Source organism: Hippocampus guttulatus, chromosome 11, assembly GCF_054856545.1.
Source record: "Hippocampus guttulatus isolate MCC_2025c chromosome 11, RoL_Hgut_1.0, whole genome shotgun sequence".
Taxonomy (NCBI): domain Eukaryota; kingdom Metazoa; phylum Chordata; class Actinopteri; order Syngnathiformes; family Syngnathidae; genus Hippocampus; species Hippocampus guttulatus.
In genome coordinates this window covers 15,507,251-15,527,718 of record NC_141271.1, presented here as the reverse complement: position 1 = coordinate 15,527,718, position 20,468 = coordinate 15,507,251, and the positions used below count along the sequence as shown (strand labels likewise).

The window sequence follows — 20,468 nt, the reverse complement described above, 5'->3', positions numbered from 1 at the left end:
TGGAAACACATCTTGCATGTGACTGACATACTGCTCTTCCAGCACAGCACAAGACTAATCCCCTTGCTGTCATGCTACTGTCCTGGCAACAGGCTTGACCTTCCCCCCCTCCTTTTTTAGTTTATCACCATCTTAGTCAGCGCGTGCAAGGCCAGTCGGCGCCTTCTATCAGGGATGGCGGTTCAAAGGTTAACCAGGCCTGCCATGTCTGTATGTTGATTAGCGAGCAAGCGTTTGCTAAAGGTTATTCTCTGTGCGTCGGGACGCGCTTGTCCTTGTGCGAGTGCCCCAGGGCGAGAACGCGTGTTTGGCGCCGCGTCGTCTCTTTTTTTTTTTTCCCCTCCCCCCCGAGCATGACTGCGGCCGGGCCTCGCAGCGCATTACGGCCGCCGGCTATGCTTAACCCCAAGGTGAGGGGCAGTGAAGGGCTTGTCGTGCGTGCTTAAGAACGAGCAGCTGCCTGAGCTGGGCTTTCCTGTTTGGCTGCCCTCCACCCCGCCCCTCCCCACCTAGTTGCTACCCGCCAACCCGCTGTGCTGCCCTGCTTGCCTGGTTGCTGTCCAAGGTCATAATTCTCCTGTGCCCCTTTTGGCTAATAAGAACTCCCTCACTCACCCCTTCTTTCTCTCACTTGGCACGCATCAAATCCACATAAATTACACCAGGGGTGGGAACCTTTTTCCCGATCACGTATAAAGTCCCCGGAGGGCCGTTTCTCACCATTCCGAGGGCACAAAAAAACTCACCAAATTGGTTTCATCTGAATAAAAATGTGTGGCTGGTAGTTATTTCTATCGTCGTTGAAAACCACAAAGGCATCCATGCCCGAAAAGCTCCCGCACGCCATTTTGGTTTGAACGGCCATTTTAGGGCTGTTTGTCCTTTCCCAAGGATCCTTAACGAACAAAGATATTCTCTCCGATCGCTACCAAATTTGAAGCGCGCATACCAAACGGATAGGCAATGTTAAAAATGCAAAAATTGGGAGTTTTTGGCATTGTGTGTGGCTAGCGCGCGGAAGCAACGTTTCTCGCAATGGAACGCACAGTTCTAATAAGTCAACTGGACAAGGTCAGAGCACGGCCAAACTTGACGTGCTTGTGAGTGTGGAAGGTTCCACCCTGGGCAGATTAATTGGCGCCCTACTGGTCAGAATGTTGAGTAGCAATCACTCGGCTCCTGACGGTCTGATTTTCCTTCCTCTGACGCATTCAAATTGTGTGCGCTTCATGCGCATGTGGTTTGAAGCAGCCGTTTATCTCAGCTCATGGCTTTAATTTGTTTTTTAGAATTGCATGACAGCCCCGATCAAATGCCCTTGCGGGCCCACCGCTCCGAGGTTCCACACCCCTGATTAGTACACATGACATTGGTCGCTCACATTCACACTTTTGAGCCACCGTTTTGCATCCCCCCCCCCCCCTTCACTTGTCATGCGGTTTGCGTCCATGCTCCAACATTCCGTACAATAAAAAGCCAACAAACCCTATGCTTTGTTATCCACTGGCGCAGAGGCAGATTTGTTAATGTGTCCCAAATGTCTGTCTGTGTTGTTGAAGGCGTCCTCGTGAACTGTGGTTTTGTCTGTGTCATGCTTGTCAATGCGCAGCTGCGGCACAAAACTATCAAACGCTGAATTTTCTGGACGTGTGATAATTGAATTTGTTGAGCGGAAACAAAAGGCCGATGCCGAGTTACTATCACTTTTTTCCATGATGATCATACTTTCTCAGAAATGATTTGATCGTTTTGTGCTGACCTGTCGAGTCTTATTTGATTTGATTATTTTTTTTGTCCTTTTGTGGGACTGCTTTGTGAATGTGTCAAGAAACAGTGGAGAAAGCTTTACAATAAACTCAAGAATGAATTGATGGACAGTTATATTGAGCCCACCCCCCCATTCTAATTGCTTAGATGGAAGTCATATCACGAGAGGGGAGTAATATAAGTCAACCTGCAGCTAACTGGGAGGTCAGTTCTTTACATTTCTTATCACATCTGCCTCTGATGGCCTCTGTCTCCTTGTTGTACACTCTGTATCGCTGCACACTCCTGCTTTTTCGCACTGCCTCCTTTCTCCCCACTTCCCAACCCCCCACCCCCCATCCCCCGCCCCTCCTCTTCCCATCCGCCTCGGGGCTTCGATGTATGTTTCCTAGCCATGTTTGTATTCCAGGAAGCGAAGATGTGCCGGGACTTTAAGGCCCAGCGCGCATGGACTCACGGCGGCTGCAATAGTCTAACCTGTGTCTTGATGCTTGGCCACCCACCCCCACCCCCCCCCCCCATCCCACCCCCACCGCCTTATTTTGTCTTGTGTGTCGGTTACATTTCTTGGCGTTTTCTTTAAATCCAAAATGTTTAATTTTCTTGAACAAAAATATCCTTTTCTCCCCCAATGTACATTTAAAAAAATGTTTTGCATTTATAGCTTTTGAGGCCAGATTCAGGCTTAAGAGTGGACAGTGCGTGTGGCTTGGCCAGACGACGAGTGGTTTTCATGGGATTTCTCTGCATTTCTTCTTTTGTGTGTGTGTGTGTGTGTGTGTGTGTCTGTGCGTGTGCGTGCGCACAGCGGGCGATGATGCGGTTCTCAGAGCTGGAGCTGAAGGAGAAGGAGGGCGGCAGTGGCAATGTGTGCGTGTCTGCCCCAACAGCGGGACGAGAGCTGGCAGACAGCCAACGCAGAGAGCGAGCGCTGGAACTCGGCCAATACGCCACCCGGCATGGGGAGAGGGAGGGTGAGCGCACACACAGTCATCCACACACACACACACGCACACACGCGCGCGCGCATCACGTACGCGCACACACGCGCATCAGCATGCTATAAATGGGGACTCCGGGAGTGACACACAAACAATAAGCGCGCTGGCGTGCACATGCGGCAAGCGCTGTGGCGAGCGAGACCGGGTCACTCTAAAAAAAGACACGCTCTTCCTCTGTCGGCACAGACGCTCTTGCACAAGCGCGAGCGAGCCGGAGGGACGCAAGTGGGGGGGGGTTATTTTCAAGAAGCCCTTTGTGCTTATCTGCACGCACGGATATGATCGGGAGGGAGGGAGAGGAGGGAGAGATTGTGCGAGAGTGAAAGCAGTGTGTGAGGAGGCGAGTGGGGGTGAAAGCGGATGGGAGAGCGCAACAGAGAGACGGACGGAAAGCGGGGTTGTGGGGGGGAGGGGGGTAGATTGGTTGGCGTGGAGCCCAGCTGCGTGTTGGAGCGAGGCCCGGGCTGACGTGTGAGCCTAATTATGGCATGGAGAGGGAATCTGGGAGGGAGGGGGTTCGAGTCACGCTCTATGTGAGAAGGGTGTGGTGCGGTCATGCCGTGGGGGAGGACAGAGGACACGGCGGCGGAAAGCGGGGAGGAGGGGTGGAGGCCGTGGAGCGAGCGGCGAAAGTACACAGGATGTTGTCTTGCCTCCGCGGAAGTGTCGGCGTCGGCAGTGAACCATCAAGCCGCTGGCTCGGCTGACTCCAGATTAAAAAGTCTTTACCCCATCAAAGTTTTACTGCCCGTCTTTAAAGCGGAATAAAAGCTGCCTGCTTCTTAACTAGCGTCTTCCCGCTGACGCCGCCTCCCTCCACCACCACCCGTTGTTTCTTGGCTTTCTTTCATCTTCCCTCGCTAACTCCCCGCTCGCCATTTTCCATCCGTGTTCAGGTGTCCTGCTGGCGTACTCCAATAACCGGGTCCCAGTTCTTCAGAGATGTGGTGCCCAAAGAGAATCCCCAGCCTGAGCGACAGCGTTCGCATGCTGGGGTTGGAGTCAGAAAGGGTTCTTCCCCCCACCTCGGCGGCGAGGGAGTCTCCCGAGGAGGCCCTCGGTCATGACTTTGGCGCCGGCAGGAAGCGCCTGTGCGTTCTCAAGGTGGAGCGGGACTCTGAGCAGGAGGAAGACGAGACGATGTTCCACCCTCAGAAAAGAGCCAGGATGTCTGCCGGTGAGAATTGTTAAATCTGCGCCGCCGCCACCCACACACACACGCTGCGTTCCTATTCAAGTCTTCAGCGCACGTCAGCCCCCTCGTTGCTTTACAAACAGAAGTTCCCAAAATCAATTCCGCCGTAAATTTCAACGACGTGACTCGGAGACAGCCGCCACCGACCTCAGCACCCAGCCTCCATTCCCACCCCGCCTCGTCCGGCGGCCCCGTCGTTCGCTCTGTGCGGCAGCCAGCAACGCCAAGTGTTTAATCCCATCTTTGAGGCCGAGCCTGCGCGCCGAGCGAGAAAGAGGGGACAGTCATTCTCTCTCTTCTTTCGACACCGTTCCCCTGCGCCGCTAAGCCACCACCACCCCCCCCCCCCCTTTCAAGGCTGCTCTTTTCTTCTCCTTTCATCTCCCGTCCTCTGTTTGGGTCTCCTCCTTTTCGTCTCCCGACTCCGGCATATGGTACAACACTCTCCCCTGGCAAGAGCTGACGAGTCAGACGTGGCTCCTTTGTGAATTGTTTTCACGTTTTCTTTTACCGTTTCATTTTTTTTTTCCCGCTCTCTCTTATATACATACCCTATTTTTTTTTTAAATTGTTCATCGGTTCGTATTGTGTCTCACTTAGAGGTGTCAAAATGCCTTTTTAAGAGATGAAATTGTATGGAAATAGCAGGGTTATTATGACCAAAATAATTACGGTTCTCGGTGTTATCGCAATGTTCCTAAAACGAATCGAAACAAAAAAATTAGGGACGCGAGCAGTGGAAAGCATTGCAAGAGTGCCCCCGCTTGGTGGTTCAGGTTATTGCCGTCCTCGGGTTTGTCCAGCCATGCTAAAAACTGTCGCAATAATGAATACAATCTGCCAATGGGAACGCTCGATTTTAAATCGTAAACCGGTTCACCCCTACTTTGTACTCGCTCATCTACGGCTCCGTTTCACGTCCACTCAACACGACGTTTTGTTCGCAGACGAGCACGAGCAGACCAGCGCTGACGACGACGCCGAAGACGAGGAGGACGATGAGGTGCGGAAGCTCAAAGTGTGCATCGAGCTGAAGGGGCTGCGGCTGAGCAAGCCCACCCAGGGGGGCGCGTCTCCCGACCGTCCCCCGATCAAACAAGAGCAGCCGTGGTCCCGCTTGCTCGGCCCCATGCAGACCCAGCGAGAGCGCGACGAGCGAGCGCTGGCGCAGAGAGCCGACATCAACAGGAAGTGGGGCTGCGAAAGACTGCTCAACGGTGAGCGTGCGTCGCGCCACGTCGTGCGAGTTCAGCCAGGGTAACGGAAATCTATCTTTGGCTTTCGCTTTCTTGTTGAGCCGCCTGTCTAGAGGGGGATTTCCCAGGAGCCTTTTTGGAAGCAGGCGGAGGAAATGAGGTAGAGGATACTTCCTTCTGCCAAGGGGGGAAAGGCTGCGAATCGGAGACGGACTGGGAGCTGGGGGACACAAATCTAAAATGCCTCCCTCCCCTTGTGATTTGAGCTTTTTTTCTTTTTTGGTTCCGCCGGCCCGCAGCGTGCTCCGTGACAGCGATGAAAGCGCGCACGAGAGAAGTGGCTGGTGGAGATATGCGTGGGCAGGTGTAGTGTGACTAATGTGTGATAATCCCCCCCCCCCCGCCCAAAGACCAGTCGCAGGAAAAAGGCGAGCAAGCATGTGTGTGTGTGTGTCTTGGGGGTGCGGGGGACTGGAGTGGGGGGGCTAACTTATTAAAACCATGCGCTCCCTTCTTCGCGTGCCCAGACTGAAGCGGAGGGACGAGCATGGCGAAGAGGAAAATAAAAGAGCAGGCGGGAGATGAAAGAAAGTGAATAAATCAGAGAAGATTTGGGTTTTATGTTCCCTGCAGAAACCACAGGCCTTGATTGGCCGTTGATTTCTTTTCATTATTTTTTTTTTTCTTCCCAGCTTTCACCTTTTCAGATAACGTCACCTTGGCAACAGCCCTGCAACGATTTTTTTTTCCCCTTCACTCTGTTAGCTTGCGTCTGTCAGTGCTGCAGTTTGTCCTTTGTTCTCCAATGTGCCTGATGTGGACAAAAGTATTGGGTCACCATTCAAACCAACGAATTCATCCGGAGTAGGCTCGTACTAAGTCAATCTTGATTCACAACCGTCAGGCATTTTGCACTATTCCGTGCTTCCAACTTCAGCAGGAACAATTTGGGAAAGGGCCCTTTTCTGGTTGTGTCCACGAGCAAGGTACAAGAAGACGTGCTCGGGGGAATTTGGTATGCAAGAATTTCATTTGCCAACCTTTGGCAGGACCTATAATATAGCTCCAGAGCCATATGAACAAACAAAACAGTCTTTTCAACGCCTCTTTGGCACAGAGATCCCGCGAAAATTGTCGCATCAGAGCCCTAACAGCAGGCAGACAGGTTATTGCCGTGAACGTGTGCGCTTTCACACTATGACACCGCAACCCACAATCAGATCATTGATTGCGTCAGCGACAATTGAGCGGCGTGAAACTTGGCACCATGTGATCGCCACCTTGCATCGCGGAATACCCTTCTGTACGGGTGCCGTGTTATAACTCTGACGTCGCCCGGAGCCCCCAACAATTTTGTGTCGGTGGCATTATGCAAAACAGGTGGAAAGAAACTGCTTTTACAGGTAGTGTGAAATGGGCGGTCGCTTTAAAGGGGGAACCCAACTCCATATTTCGGCCCTTTTTGCTTCGTTTCTGACCAGCCCTTCAGAATCTGTTTTACCAAGCATGATGATGGGATATTTTCAGCTCCAAATCCTCCGTTTTACATTTAAAAGTTAAAGAATTTGTACCTTGGTATGCGGGCACTGGCGTGAGTTGAGAGAACCCTTTTGGCTCCGAGTACTTTTTCAGGGTTGATTTTACTCTAAATTGAAAAATAAATGGTGACGAAATGGTCGCTCTGAATTGCTTTCGCTCTGCCAAATGTTTGGGGTTAGGATAGCCTCGCCAGCCAAATTGGATCTGAACGCCATTAAGCTGGCACCAAGTGACGTTAGACCGGTCATGTGACGACGGTTGCAGAAGCAGCAGCAGCCTTGTTTGGTTTACTGTCAAGCGGCCTAATCAGTATGGGGGTGGGGGGGGGGGGGTTCATCTGAATGCAGGAGTGCCGCACAAGGCCATAGAATTTCACATTCCTCCTCACTGCCCCCCCCCCCCACTCCACCGCCACACCCGGGCCAAGCTTAATGGCGCGTTTATTCTGAAAACGCAATACAAATCAAACCACAAGCGGTGTTCCCTTCGCCTTGTGCAAAATGCTTCACAAGAATCCTCCAGAGGAAACGGGTTTCCATTAAGCCCTTAAATACCATTTTGACCTTGTGGTTTTCGAGGACCCTGCGCTTTTCTTCTCGGAAAGCGGCGCATTTGCGCAACTTGAAGCTGCTCTGCGTTGACGATGATGCTTGCTGCAGTGCGCGTGCCTCGATGTGAAGGGGGGTGTGGGGGGGGGGGTGTTTTCTTCCTGATCGAGCAGGCGTGCGGCGCTTGCAGACAGCTCTCTGCGCTCATTAATAAACCAGCAGAGGGTGAGAGATGGCCTTGCAATACCTTCCCGCCTTTCCACACACTAATGCCGCCTCCCTCCCCCCTCTTCCTCTTCCTCTCCCACAGGAGTCGGCGCACCTCCCCTTCACCCCGGCGGCCAGCTGAAGGACAGAGTGCACCCGCCGGGTCCCTTCTCAGGTGACCGTGGCCTCAAGGAGCCTCGGCGCGGCCCTCCCTCCCCGGGCACGGAGCCCTCGCTGGGAGGCGCCCCTCCTCTCAAGCTGCGTCGTCATAGCGACGCGGACAAACCCAAGGGCAAGCGGCCGTGCAAGACCAAACACACCAGCCAGCGAGAGCGTGAGAGGAGAAAAGAGGCTGCGCCGAACAGCCCCGGCCAGCATTTCCCGGCTGATCTGGGAAGCGCTGAGGACGACAAGGTGAGCGCTCTTGTTTGCTCCGCTCGAGCCTGCCTGCGCTTCCGCCTGTGGGGAGGGAGAGGAAGGAAGCGCGTTTACAATGTTTAGAGGGCGGCCGGCGCTTTGACCCCCTCCTTACTCGTGCCCTCGGCGCCTCCCTTCAGAGCGCCTGCCTGCGTGTCGACTCGTCGCGGAGCTTAATTGTCAAGCGCGCCTCGTCCACCCCTTTGTGGCGCGTCGACGTGTGCAAAGGGTGCGTGTCGGTGAGCATTCCTGACATAACAACAAACCCCGGAGCAATTATACAGCGGCGCTGAACACGAGGCCCGCTCGCGTTCCCTCCCTCCCTCGCCTCTGCGGCGAGGAATGTGGCAGCCAGAGTCGAGCACATGAACTTCAAAAGCGGGGGGGGGGGGGGGGGAGAGAAAAAACACGAGCATGGGGAAAATTGCGGGGGGAAAAAAAAGGCGAGTTGTTTTCCGCCCGCGCCGCTCTCTTCCCCTGCTCCTCCTCAGCCTGACAGCTGCTCCGACATGGAATTCCACAGAGAGGGCACGCACACACACTCGCACGGAGCCAGGCAACTGCCTCTCTCGCCTGGCGCTCGCAGGCCTGTTGGTTTAGTGGTTCAAGGAAAAGTGGCGTGCCAGCCTGTAGCGTCAGTGCGGAGGCGCCGCGTGCACGTGTGACACATTGCGTGTCTTCCTGACATAAAAACAACACAGATGTTGCGCATTAAGGCCCCGCGCGCGCACGCGGATAGACAACAGCACCATTGTGCGTGCTCAATACGTAACGGCACACTTTTTGGGCATGAAACGTCCCTTTCTCAATGGACCGCTCGCGTGTGCGCTGATGTCCCCCTGAATGTGTGTCCTTCAGTTTCCGTGTGCGTCTACGTGTCGGCGTCATTAACACTTTCTCTCTCTGTCTCACTCTCGCACTCTCTCTCCACAGCTGAGTGAGCAGCGAGAGGCTCCGAGGAAGCGAGCTGCCTCTCCTAATCATTATCCGTGCTCTCCAGTCAAGCCCTGCTCCCCCGCCGCACTCTGTCCGCCCCCGCCGCAGCCCCAGGCCAACGGCAGAGTGGGCGGCGTCCCGCCAGAGGTCATCGGGGCACAACGGATGCCCGCCGCCGACGCCCCGGTGGTGCGGCCCATCCCGCCCGAAGCCCGCCGGCTGATCGTGAACAAAAATGCCGGCGAGACACTCCTCCAGAGAGCGGCGCGTCTGGGCTACGAGGTAATGGGGGGGAGCTCTCGCTTGGCTCCACGCGCTTCTCGGCACATTTTACACTTGGTCTCCTTTTCCCGTCTTCGCTTCCTCTCTGCTTAAATTGAGCTCATTTTCTCGCCCCGCTTTGTTCCTCTCTGCTACGCGGCTCCACGCCTATCTTCAGCATTCTCTCTCTCCTTGCATCTGTCCTCTTTCTCCTATCTTCATCCCTCTGTTTATCTTCCATCTCTTTCACCACAGCGCAGGCTTTCTTCTCGCCATCCTTTTTCTCCCCCCTCCCCTTTGCCTGCCCCCCCCCACCCCTCTCTGGTTTCCGCTCGTTCCCTCCCCCTTCTTTCCTCTCGGCGCTCTTTCTCTTCCTCTCTTTGTGACTCAGATTGTCGTTGGCACCCCGCGAGCGCACACACACGCAAAAGCCTCCCACCCACCCTCCTCCTAGCCACCCCCCCCCCCCCCACCCTTCTCTCGCCTCGCTCCGCTCTCACATCTCATTAATTTTCCGTGAGGCGAAGTGTGACACACACACGGGAGGTAGGCGCACATACACAAGCTCACGCGCACGCTCGCGCGCAGGCGGCATCGGCAAAATCATTATACGGAGAAGAGCGGAGACGCTCGCTGCCTCTCTCACTTTCTCTCGCGCATCCGGACTTCTTTTCTTCCCTACCGCGCCGCTTTCTGGCAGTCGCCCCACAGCGCAGCGCAAGACAAGAATCTCCCATCTCTCTCAAAGCTTTTAGATAGACCGGTTTTCCCACCTAAGAACTTGGCGCCAGGTGGTGTTTAACGCAAATGCGCCCTCATCGGCTTTGGCAGCCTCGCTGTCTCCGCTGCGATGCGGATTTCGCTCTGTTCGTGACTCATATTCTGAGCTTGCCAGAACAACAGCAAGGTAGAAGAACCGGAACATAGAAAAAGAAGTCAACATTCAGCTGTTTAACGTTCACATGTTGACACGTAGCGAGCTTGGATTTTGTGGCTCGGTGCTCAATGCGAGTGAGATCCGTTTGCTTGATGAATCAGGGCCGGAAAGAGATCATAAGTGCAATTTCCAGCAAGCGGTACAGTTTATTTCAGTTCTCGATGGGACAATTTTTCGCATTGTGTGAAAGCTTCCAAAATAGCAGATTTTTATCTTATTGTTGTGTAGTATGCAGTAAATAGACTGTAGGTCAGCTTGCCGTAGGCGGTATGTTGTTCTCAAAATGTAATTTAGTTATGTGCATCAACAGCCCCTCAAGTGGTCATCGCCTAGTACTGCACCGTGTTATACTTCAAGACACGATCAATTGATCCTACACAGTCATCCAAACTCTAAATGATCGATGAATCGATTGACTGCTTGTCTTTGGAGAGGGAGGAGGCGAAATCCCTTCGGAAAAAAAAGTGGGATGGGATCAACTCTTTTGTTTACCGTGTGGCCTTTTTCAATGACTGATTGGCCATTCAAAGTGCGCAGTTATGCTGTTTACCTAGCTGACACAGCTCGCGTCATTCGGGAGGTTATATATTTTTTTAATTACCTTTTTAATTGCTATTTGTTAATGAAACACATCTTTGCGTGTGCTGAACGAAACCGCTCGGTTCACGGACGCTTGACGTAAGTAGAGCGAAGGTGCAGTCCGCGCGTTGCCTTTTAATTAAAGCCGGATGGCCCTTTGTCTCTCCCCCCTTCCACCCTCCTCCTCCGTCCTTTGTGCGCCTCTCTTCTTGACAGATTTTCCAAATTGATTTATTGATCGGCGCAGTTTAATGCCTCCTCAGCTGCGCTGCGTGTCCGCTCGATCGCTCGCTGGCTGGCTGGCCTGCATCTGCGCTTTCCATGCGTACTCTCGCGTGTGTAATATCTTTAATCACCGGCAGAGGCATCATCACCAAACTGTAACTAGGTGTGTGCGTTGCTCATTAACCGGTTGCTTTATAGTCACACGCACATTCAGACACACATTTATGATGATTAGGCGTGTGCGTCATGATGTGTGTGAGTCAGAGTGGGAGAGCAGGCGGCGGAGAGTGTGAATGAGAGGTAAGCGCTGGGAGTATAATCGCGTTCTAATGGCCCTCTAATGTGCCGTGGTGACTGCGGTTCGCGGTGGCAGCAGCAGCGGCGGCGGCGGCTGTTCTTCCTTCCTTCCTCGCTCGCACACAAACACGAGGAGCGGCGGCGGCGGTGAACGGCAGCGGGGAGCAGTCAGCCGTGCGGGAGAGAAGCTGGCTCGTCTCTGTGATTTATGTCTCTCTCTCAAACGTTTTATTCCCCTCCCGCTTCTTTCTCTTTTTTTCCACTCACCCCCCCCCCCACCCCCCGCCCCCGCCATCACTCGCAACCGCCGCCCCCCCCTCTCGCCCCTTTTAGCATTTTTTTCCCCTTCCTGCGTGCCGAGAGGGGGGAGGAGAAAACCTGAGACTACACAAACAAGGCACTGGCCGCTGCGCAAACAACACCCCCGCCTTCCCACCCCCCCTCCCTCCCTCCCTTTCTCTCTCTCTCTCGCTGCCTCTCAGGAAGCGCGTCTCTCACTGCCTGCGTGTGATAAGCCTGGGGCAGACCCCTGGGGCTCCCACACACACGCACACACACACACACACACACGCACGCACACACACACACACCAATTTATGCATAGTGCCTCACACGCAAACACACAAGCATACAAGCCTGTAGATGCACAGCGCTTGTCCCGTACTGGTGTTTTAGTGCCGCAAGCTCCAGGCTTATCACACGCAGGCAGCGAGATATAAGGGCCTGGGAGACATTGACACAAACGCGCGTGCACACACACACACACACACACACACACACACACACACACACACACACACACACACACAACTCACATTTGCTGATTAGTGTGACACATGGAGCGACACCAGTTATGACCTAATAAGCACACTACAGTCACGCCGGCGTGCTCTTCTGAACAGGCCACACGGAATGACTGATGTTATAAAAATAAATGAGTTGGGGGGGGGAAACATGCTATCGCACACCCACACACACCTGCACATGCAAATTCCTAATCATCTTTGGCGCACACACACACACACACACACACACTCATTTAAACATACACACACAGAAGCAGCAGCATGCGCAGACCTTCACACGCACACACACACGTAATTTAAGACGCGTGCACACGCTCCCGATGCCCGGGCGACACCGCGCATATATTCATGTTCGTTTAGTTTCGCGCTCCGTGCCGGCGCACATGAAAGCCCACTCGCTCGCTTCTTCCCTCCCTCGCTCCCCTTTCTATTCGCTCGCTCTCCCCTCGTCTGCGTCGCTCGCTCGCTGGCGGAGCATTTGAAATGGTAATGAGCAGAGATGCTGCGGATGTCTTCATCCCTCCCTTCAACCAACCAACCCACCAACCAACTCCACGACCCCCCCCCCCTGCCTACAGCCCCCCCCACCTCCCTACCATCCATCCCCCTCCATCTCTGCCCATGCCGGGTGCTCCAACAGGCCCCCTTCGCTTCAGTCCATTGAAAGCCGGGATAAAGGTGCAATCTGTCATTTATTCTCCTCACATAAATCATGTCTGATTTTCTCTCCTCAAGCCGGCGTACGAGGGAAGCTGGATTGCATTTTAAGTACCCCCTGCATTTATAATCGGCAAAACTGGGGAATAGCGGTGATTTGGACTGTTTGGCCGAGGAGATAAATAGACTGAATTTTCATGCAGAGTTGTCGGCATCTAACCCAACCGCAAATTGTCACAGATTTATTAAACGTTCGCCGTAGCCTTTCAAGGATGTTGCGCATACTATGTACTGTGCCTTGAAAGCGGAAACTTCCGAACTTCCACATGGAAAACTGCCACGACTCGATACATCCCGACTTCACTCAGATGGCGTTATCTGATAGCGTCCAGAGAAAGGCAATAAAAGTGAACTATTGGGGCGTTTCATTTACGTTTGTAGATGGGGAAAAAAAAGATCAAAAATGGATACAATCATAAGTTTCTGAAAAAGAAATCGGTTGCAATAAAAACGTAATGTCTGCAACTACTGGCCTGGCATGCATACTGCTATGTTTTTTGGTCTTTGTCGAACACAATCCTAAAAACAAACAGACAAGTGTCTGAAAATAAAAAGCCTTATTTCTTGTATCCAATAAAATAAAAAAAAGCATTCAACTTTCCAAACAAATGGCCGGACATGTGTATTACGTTATTTTTAAAAGGTCAGTTTTGGTGACATTGTCTATAAACAAAACTTAAAAGAAGCCAACTACAGGTTGCCGTTTTTGCTGAAATGTTTCGTGATTTATTAGCTTGCACTATCCATTTAAAACGATATGAAGATTGGTATGAACAGGGTTTCTTCGGTTTTGTAGAGAGTTCAGTTCCTACGATGGCGAGGTCAGCTAAATTTGTTTTCAACTCGGGACACTAAAGTCGATCACTCACCAACACTAATACAGCAGAAAAATGCTTCTTGGCCATTATTAGAAAGAAATGAAATGGAAAACCGTATGAAAGGCATCAATTGAGCGTGTCGTCTCGTTTTGCGTGCGAATGTATTCGAGCGCCGCTTGTAATCTTAAAATGCCGGACGAAAGAATACCGAGGCTGCCAAAAAAGACTTCGCTTTGTTGCCAGACCTGCTGCCGCTCAACTTGTGTATTGCAGTTGTTGGTGGATTTCTTTTTTTTCATCTTCGTAGTTCTCTTTGACTTGGAAGCTCCAAAGTGGAATATGTCCTACTTCCTGGCAGGCTCGGAATGGAGCCTTAGCCGCTGATGTAAGACGAGGTTATGCGGAGGTGGGAACAGATGACGTTAACGGTCCCTTGAATTAATGAGCTTTCTACAGCCCCTGCTCATTAGGATTGCCACGCATTAGCCGCTAGCTTGCTAGCCCGGCTGTTCGAGTGCCGTCGCATTAACAAGACGCAGACGTCAGGGTTGATTGATTTCTATTTTGTATTGTTGTTTTTTTAAAGGAGTGTGTCTAAATCTGTATTGTTCTCATGAGATCCGATGATCCATTTCTGACTATTCACGAAAACATTCATGCTTTCCGGCCATGTGGCCCTGCTCCCTCAGACCGAGCATGAGCTACCCTGGCGTCGCCGAAAGGGCACGCGCACACAAACATCTGCTTGTATGCGTGGCGCGTAGCAGGGCCGCGCTGCAAGGGGTTAAATGTCTGAGTGATGCATTGATTGCAGGCGAGCGCAGGGAAGCATTCTAGAGAGGGAGATTAGAGGACGGAGGAAAGCGGCGGCGGCGGTGGAGGAGGAGGAAGGGGGGTGTTGCTGGGAAGGGATGTGTGCGTGTGTGTGTGTGCGTGTGTGTGTGCGCGCACACGCGCTCGCCTCATTATACTGCGGAGACGTGTGTGTGCGTGTATCTGGCGGGAAGCCGGGGCTCTCGTGCTAAGCTCCTCGCTCTCTCCCAGCGATATTAAACGCGGCTCCAGAGGTTTAGCGCTACACCTCCTCCACAGCCACACACGCACACGCGCACACACACACACGCACACAAACACACACACATGCTCATCGGCGCTCGCACACACACACACACACACACACACACACAAAAGCGAGCTGCATATCAGCACTGTCGTCGTCGGCCTTAACCGCACAAATGTGCACACACGTGCGCGCACACTCACTCACACACACACACACACACACACACACACACACACACACACACACACACACACACACACGTGGAAACCCCAGAGGGAAGCTTCGGCACAGCGCTCCCGAATCTCTCTCCAGCAGGCAAACGGAATTCTGGCAGCGGGTGAAAACCAGTTGGCTCGTCAGTCCCGCCTCACTCACGAGCATCTCCACCCCGTTCCCTCTTCCTTTACTCTCACACTTTTTCTTGCACACACTCGTTCACTTCTTTTCTTTTCCTGGTATCTCACTCCCTTCCTCCTTCCACGGGCCGGATCGTCCTCTAAATCACTCTTATCACCACGCGCACGCACGCACACACACACACACACACACACACATTTTGGACCGCCACCCACGACAAGCCCACCCTTTCATCTCTTGTTATTGTCAGCTGCGGCCCAGCGGACGGCCCCGGCAGATCTCATCCGCAGACTCATTAATCTGTCATCTGTCGGGGTGTTGCCTTCGCCGCCGCGGCCCTCCTTCCGCCCGCTCCATTCCCCCCCGCCAGTCAAGTCTGCCCCCCCCGCACCTCCTCCCTCCTTCTCCTTCCGTCCCTCCAGCCGCCCTTTCGCGCAAATGGGGAGAGAGCGAGATAAACACTTGGAGCAGCTGGAGGGCGAGAATTAGCATAGAAATGGAAGTTTGGAGTCATTCCCCAGGTTCACAGGAGGGAGGTCTCGGCGGCGAGCTGTTAGAGGGACAGCGCCTAAGCGTTGGCGTTTATACGCGGATGTGGACGCACGTGGGTGACATAATTAAAACCCTCATTTAGAAAAACGCAGATACACGCGGCAGTTCCTATTTGTTTTGCATATCTACGCGAGCATTCTTATCAGAACAGAACGTCCTCCTTCCTTTCCCCACCCCTTCTCGCCATTTCCTCCATTTAGTAGCAGCAGACACCGCGGCAGTCCAATAAATACCGGCCCCGTCTATTTTTCTGCTGGATGCCGGCTGTCGCGGCCTCAAGACCAAAGAAAACATTTCCAGCTCTTGAGTGCTTCCATCAAATCTCTTTGTTCCGCTTCCATTACGCCACGCTCGCTGCCCGGGCCCGCCGTGACTGTCTCCGCACGCGCGCACGCCTTCGGAATCTGGCAGGCGACACGTCGTTGAGTCATACTCTCGGTCTCCTGGCCTCGTTCGCCGCCAGCTGCAGCATTATGGAGCGTTTGTGTGCGAGTTTTATGTCAGTCCGGCGCAGGAACACGCTCATTTCCCCTTCCCCCTCCTCCCTCTTCCCCTAATTTGGCCGCCACAGGAAACTTTATATGCTAGAAGCCGTCTGTCTTTGTACGAGACTGTTGTTTTTCCCTCCCGTACTGAGCCGTCGCGCTTGTGTTGGCTCCCTGCAGGAGGTGGTGCTCTACTGCCTGGAGAACCGAGTGTGCGAGGTGAATCACCGAGACTACGCCGGCTACTGCGCCCTGCACGAGGCCTGCGCCCGCGGCTGGCTCAGCATCGTCCAGCACCTGCTGGACTACGGGGCCGACATTAACTGCAGCGCGCAGGACGGCACCAGGTACGTCAGCCGAAACCCGAAGCCCTCGGGCCGGCGCAAACAAACGCGCAATGCTAACATGTGGCCTCCTTATCACGCGCCAGTGGGCCGTCAAGGCTTACTCATGTCACGTAGCGCGTCGCTTGCATGATGGATTTGATCATTTCTTGCCAAGAGCGTCATTATGACACACGAGCGCCGCAGGTTGGAACTTGAAGCTGACAATATGATGTTCCCTCGCGGACTTTGTTCGCTGACTGAAATGTTTCTGAAGCGAAGCGTTTTTTGGTTTTTTTTGCAATGAATCTATTTCAGCCCCAGAACCAACTTGCCTTCATATGCAGGAAAAGAAAGAAAGTTGAGTGTTCTGCTTGAATGCTGTCTGTTCATGAAGTCAAGCCATCGTTTGTAAACTGAAGCAACATTTGCCTGACATTGTTGTTAGGGAACCAATTTGTGAAACGAGGTTCCTCTACGTTTCCCCTCTTGTGGGAGAAAGACTGCCCCTCTTTTGTTTTTTAAATCCAAGATTCCTGTGACACAGATCCAAGAGTGAGCTGAGGAGGATAGTTTGTTCCAGTGTTGTTTGTCATTTTGGGTGCACGACCTGGTTTTGTTTGGAACATATTCACATTTTGTGAGTTCATAGATAGTGTCTTTTCATCTTTTTTTTTGTTTTAAAGAGCTGACGCCACTGTAACTTACAAACTTCCCCACTGAGCAGAGCGACTTCACTTCAATTCACTTTGACCAAAATGTGAGATGCATAAACAAGTTACTTAAAATAATTGTTTCTGTATGTGTAGACCCATCCACGACGCAGTGGAGAACGACCACCTGGATGTGGTGCGTGTCCTGCTGTCATACGGCGCCGACCCCACCTTGGCAACGTACTCGGGCCGAGGCCTCCTCAAAATGACCCACAGTGACATCATGGAGCGCTTCCTCACCGGTAAGCTATTTTTTTCCTGGCTGTTCTTTCCTCGTCTTCACTGAAGCATGTGGCAAACACCGACAGTGTATCCATTTCCACCTCGTGGCACAGTTGATTTCAGATCGCCGCAATACAGTTCGGAACGCTAAACTCTGATCCGACTTGAGTTTCCATTGCTGGGTGTGTAAGTGGCAGGTGGTAACATCGGCATCATATACATGGCGGGCGGCTTGGCTCAATTGCTTCAAAGCGCCGGGTTTGATCCAGAGGCCCCTCCCCCACAAGCAAGATCGCGAACCCTCAGTTGCTCCAGATGCTGCGTCATCAGTCGCTGAATGAGGAGACTGTGCTCTAAAGCGCGTTGGTGGTAGAAAAGCGTTTGAAAAGCCCATTTGAAATTGAAGTAGTCTGATGGCGTGGGCGGCCGATTCATTTAAAAGACGGATTCACCTTATGCTTATGAAATAGGAGTCAATTGGTTCGCGTATGGTTATTCTTGCAGCCGGGTTTGTGGTATAGTCGGCTTAGTCACTAAAATGCAATTCGTACGTCACATTTCTGTCTTCCACTTAACGGACAACAGTTTGTCTCGCTAGCCCACCAACTCTACTTGTCACCCCCCACCAAAGGCAGCCAAAGAATCATCCACGTCAATAGAACAACTCTTACACTTGTCATACAGTTAAGATGTTTCGACCTGTATTTGACCTTGTAGTACAAAATGCTGCAAGGTAGGACAAGAGATAAAACGAGTAAGGGGCTGCTTGATGGGTGGTTTCGGCTGGTACAGGCAGGTGATGGGGGTTCAAATGTTAAAGCAGCCGCTCAGCAGAAGCCAGTCCCCAAAGGCCCCGATCCTGTTTGCAGCTCTTTCAGCGCCCCGACCTCTGCCGCAACCTGTTGCGCCGAGTCCCGCTTTGCAAATCCTCACACCCCCCCCCCCCCCACCCCCCGCTCCCCATTTTCCACCCCACGCTCGCCTCCGGCCGTCAGCAGACATGTCAGCCGCTGTCAGCCCATCTCTTCCCTCTGGCGCACCCCCCCACCCACCCCCCCTCCCTCGACCACCTGTTAGACAAGGGAGTTTGAGCCCGCAGGAGTGTGCGCTGTTGCCTCTGAGCTCCTCTATCTGGTTACTTAGCAACGCCAACTGTGTTTGCTCAGCGTACGTGAGGAAATGGGCTTCGCTCCGGCCCGGAGACTTTGCTTTTAAAGTGCGTGTTAGGGCCCGTGCGTGCCTCTCCCAGGTAACTTGAGATGGGGAGAATGGGACTCGGCTGTTGCTGAGGCATAATGTCAGATTGGACTCGTTCATATGGATTAAATCGGGGTGAGCGTGAAGCTGTGAGGTTCATCTCAAGGTGGGGGAACCTTTTTCCTATCAGCTTCCAAAATAAATAAAATGTATGCTAAAATATGATGCAACGATGGAACATATGTTTAGCGTTTATACGTTTCTGAGCATGTTTGGGCTGAACGGTTTGGCGCTTTTTATAAATGGATCAAATGCTCTCGCAGGGCCGTATAAGGTCCACAGGCCACGGGTTCGTAAGCCCTCTTTAAATGGAGGCGGCTGCAAAAAGGTGGTGTTGAACTTTGATAAGAGTGTGGACTCGATCGATGCCTCGCGGTAGAGCGAGGGAGTGAGTGAGTGAGAGCGAGCGAGAGGGAGTGAGAGAGAGCGATGGCCGCCCTCCCTCCACCTGGTCCCACTCATCTGGAGGCCGTTAATCCCTCCAAACACACGCCAGACGCCCCACGCCTCAGCGCTGGCACAAAGCCCGGCTCTGATTCGCCGAATGTGTGTGCGTGCGTGCATTTGCGTGTATGTGCTGAACACACACTTTGCTCTCGCCGCGTGCGCTTATCCAGCTCTCTCGCCGTGTGTGTGTGTGCGCGCGGGTGCACGCGCGCGCACCAGCAAAACTGTGTGTGGTTCTTGTTCCTGGCAGCCGTCTGCAGCCCTGCTCTGAACTGAGCCAGCTTTAACCCAGCAGAGACAGTCGCTCCCTCCCCTGTGGTGAAGCTGCTGGCCCCTGACCATTAGCCCCCCTTCCCCACCCGCCCCTGCTCCACCACTCCACACTCCCCTAACACGTCCTCTCTTCCCTCCTCCTCCTCCTCTTTTACTGCCGTTTATCCATTCGCCGCTCTTGTCTCCAAGGGCAATTGTTTGCCTCGTTGCCTGTCCCTCTGGGCTCCGGCTGGTGAGTCACATGCTCCTCTCCTCTCTCCATAGATTATTTTGCTGACCTTCAGGGCCGCGCAGACGACGACCCCGGAGTTTATTGGGAATTCTACGGCAGCGCTGTGTGTGGTGAGTACTGATCACAACGATCCCCTTGAGATGCCTATAGAAGACCATTTTTTCACCCTTTTTCTAATGTTTCGCACTGATGCGGGAATTGGGGAGGCCGATCCGACAATTTTCTGCCTTGGGAACTAATATGAGGGCGGTAACAGAAGCCCCTTTCACACTGCCTATGAAATGCTGGTGTTTATCTGTTGAGGTTCTATATAGACAGCAAACACGCAATGTGGTGGACCAAATCGACCCAAAGATTTTCCGTTTTTGGAGGAAGGATCAAAGGTGTAACATAAATCATGGGCGCTCCTTCAAAGGCGACATCATTCAGTTGTGTTGCTTTTCTGTCTACAGTGTTCCCCTGTATTTTCCTGAGTCCCTAGTCACAAATTCACATATTTGCATTTTTTTCTTTATCCATCCTCCCTGAGTGATTAAAAAAAACCTTGCCTCTTCACTGCTTTTGTGCTCTTTTTGAAAAATGCCACAAGTTGCCACAAAATGGTGGCAAAACCTTGTCTAATAGTAATGTACTGATTTGGCGCCCTCTTGTGGCAGCTTGATGTCATGGAACTTGAGCCTCTACTAGACAGGCCTCAGTCCTGTCTAATGAAAAAGTTAGGAATGAGCGAATACCAATATCAGGTATCAGTATCGAGCCTATGCTGGCCTTATTTTGAGGTATCGAGTACTCGTGGAGGCTGCCACAGGTACTGAAGGCAAAAAATCTGAAATTGATTGACCTCCTCTGCAATAGCTGGCGCGTACTGTGGCAGCTTAACGCAAATCATCAGCTGTGTCACAAAAAAAGGTTTTGTTTTCACGAATTTTGATCATAGTGTCATATGAAATTTTATTTGTCAAACGTGCTAGAGATATGAGTACTCTGTATCGGAGAGTACGCAGTGATTACTTGTCCTGGTATCAGTTTGAAAAAAGTGATATGAACATTTAAAAAAAAAAAGTAGTGCTTTCGTGCCATCTTGTGAGATTTTTGGGT

General features: G+C 52.6%; 1 protein-coding gene across 1 annotated transcript in view; it reads left to right on the top strand.

The window, feature by feature from the left end:
- The window catches only part of bcor (BCL6 corepressor), a 40,389-nt gene that overhangs the window by 17,983 nt on the left and 1,938 nt on the right, over positions 1-20,468 (top strand). Inside the window, 10 exon segments of the mRNA XM_086124171.1 lie at positions 1,915-1,971; positions 2,576-2,741; positions 3,665-3,727; positions 3,730-3,945; positions 4,911-5,180; positions 7,557-7,867; positions 8,804-9,088; positions 16,084-16,250; positions 17,036-17,181; positions 19,403-19,480. Of these exon segments, the coding sequence (XP_085980297.1) occupies positions 1,915-1,971; positions 2,576-2,741; positions 3,665-3,727; positions 3,730-3,945; positions 4,911-5,180; positions 7,557-7,867; positions 8,804-9,088; positions 16,084-16,250; positions 17,036-17,181; positions 19,403-19,480 (1,759 nt within the window).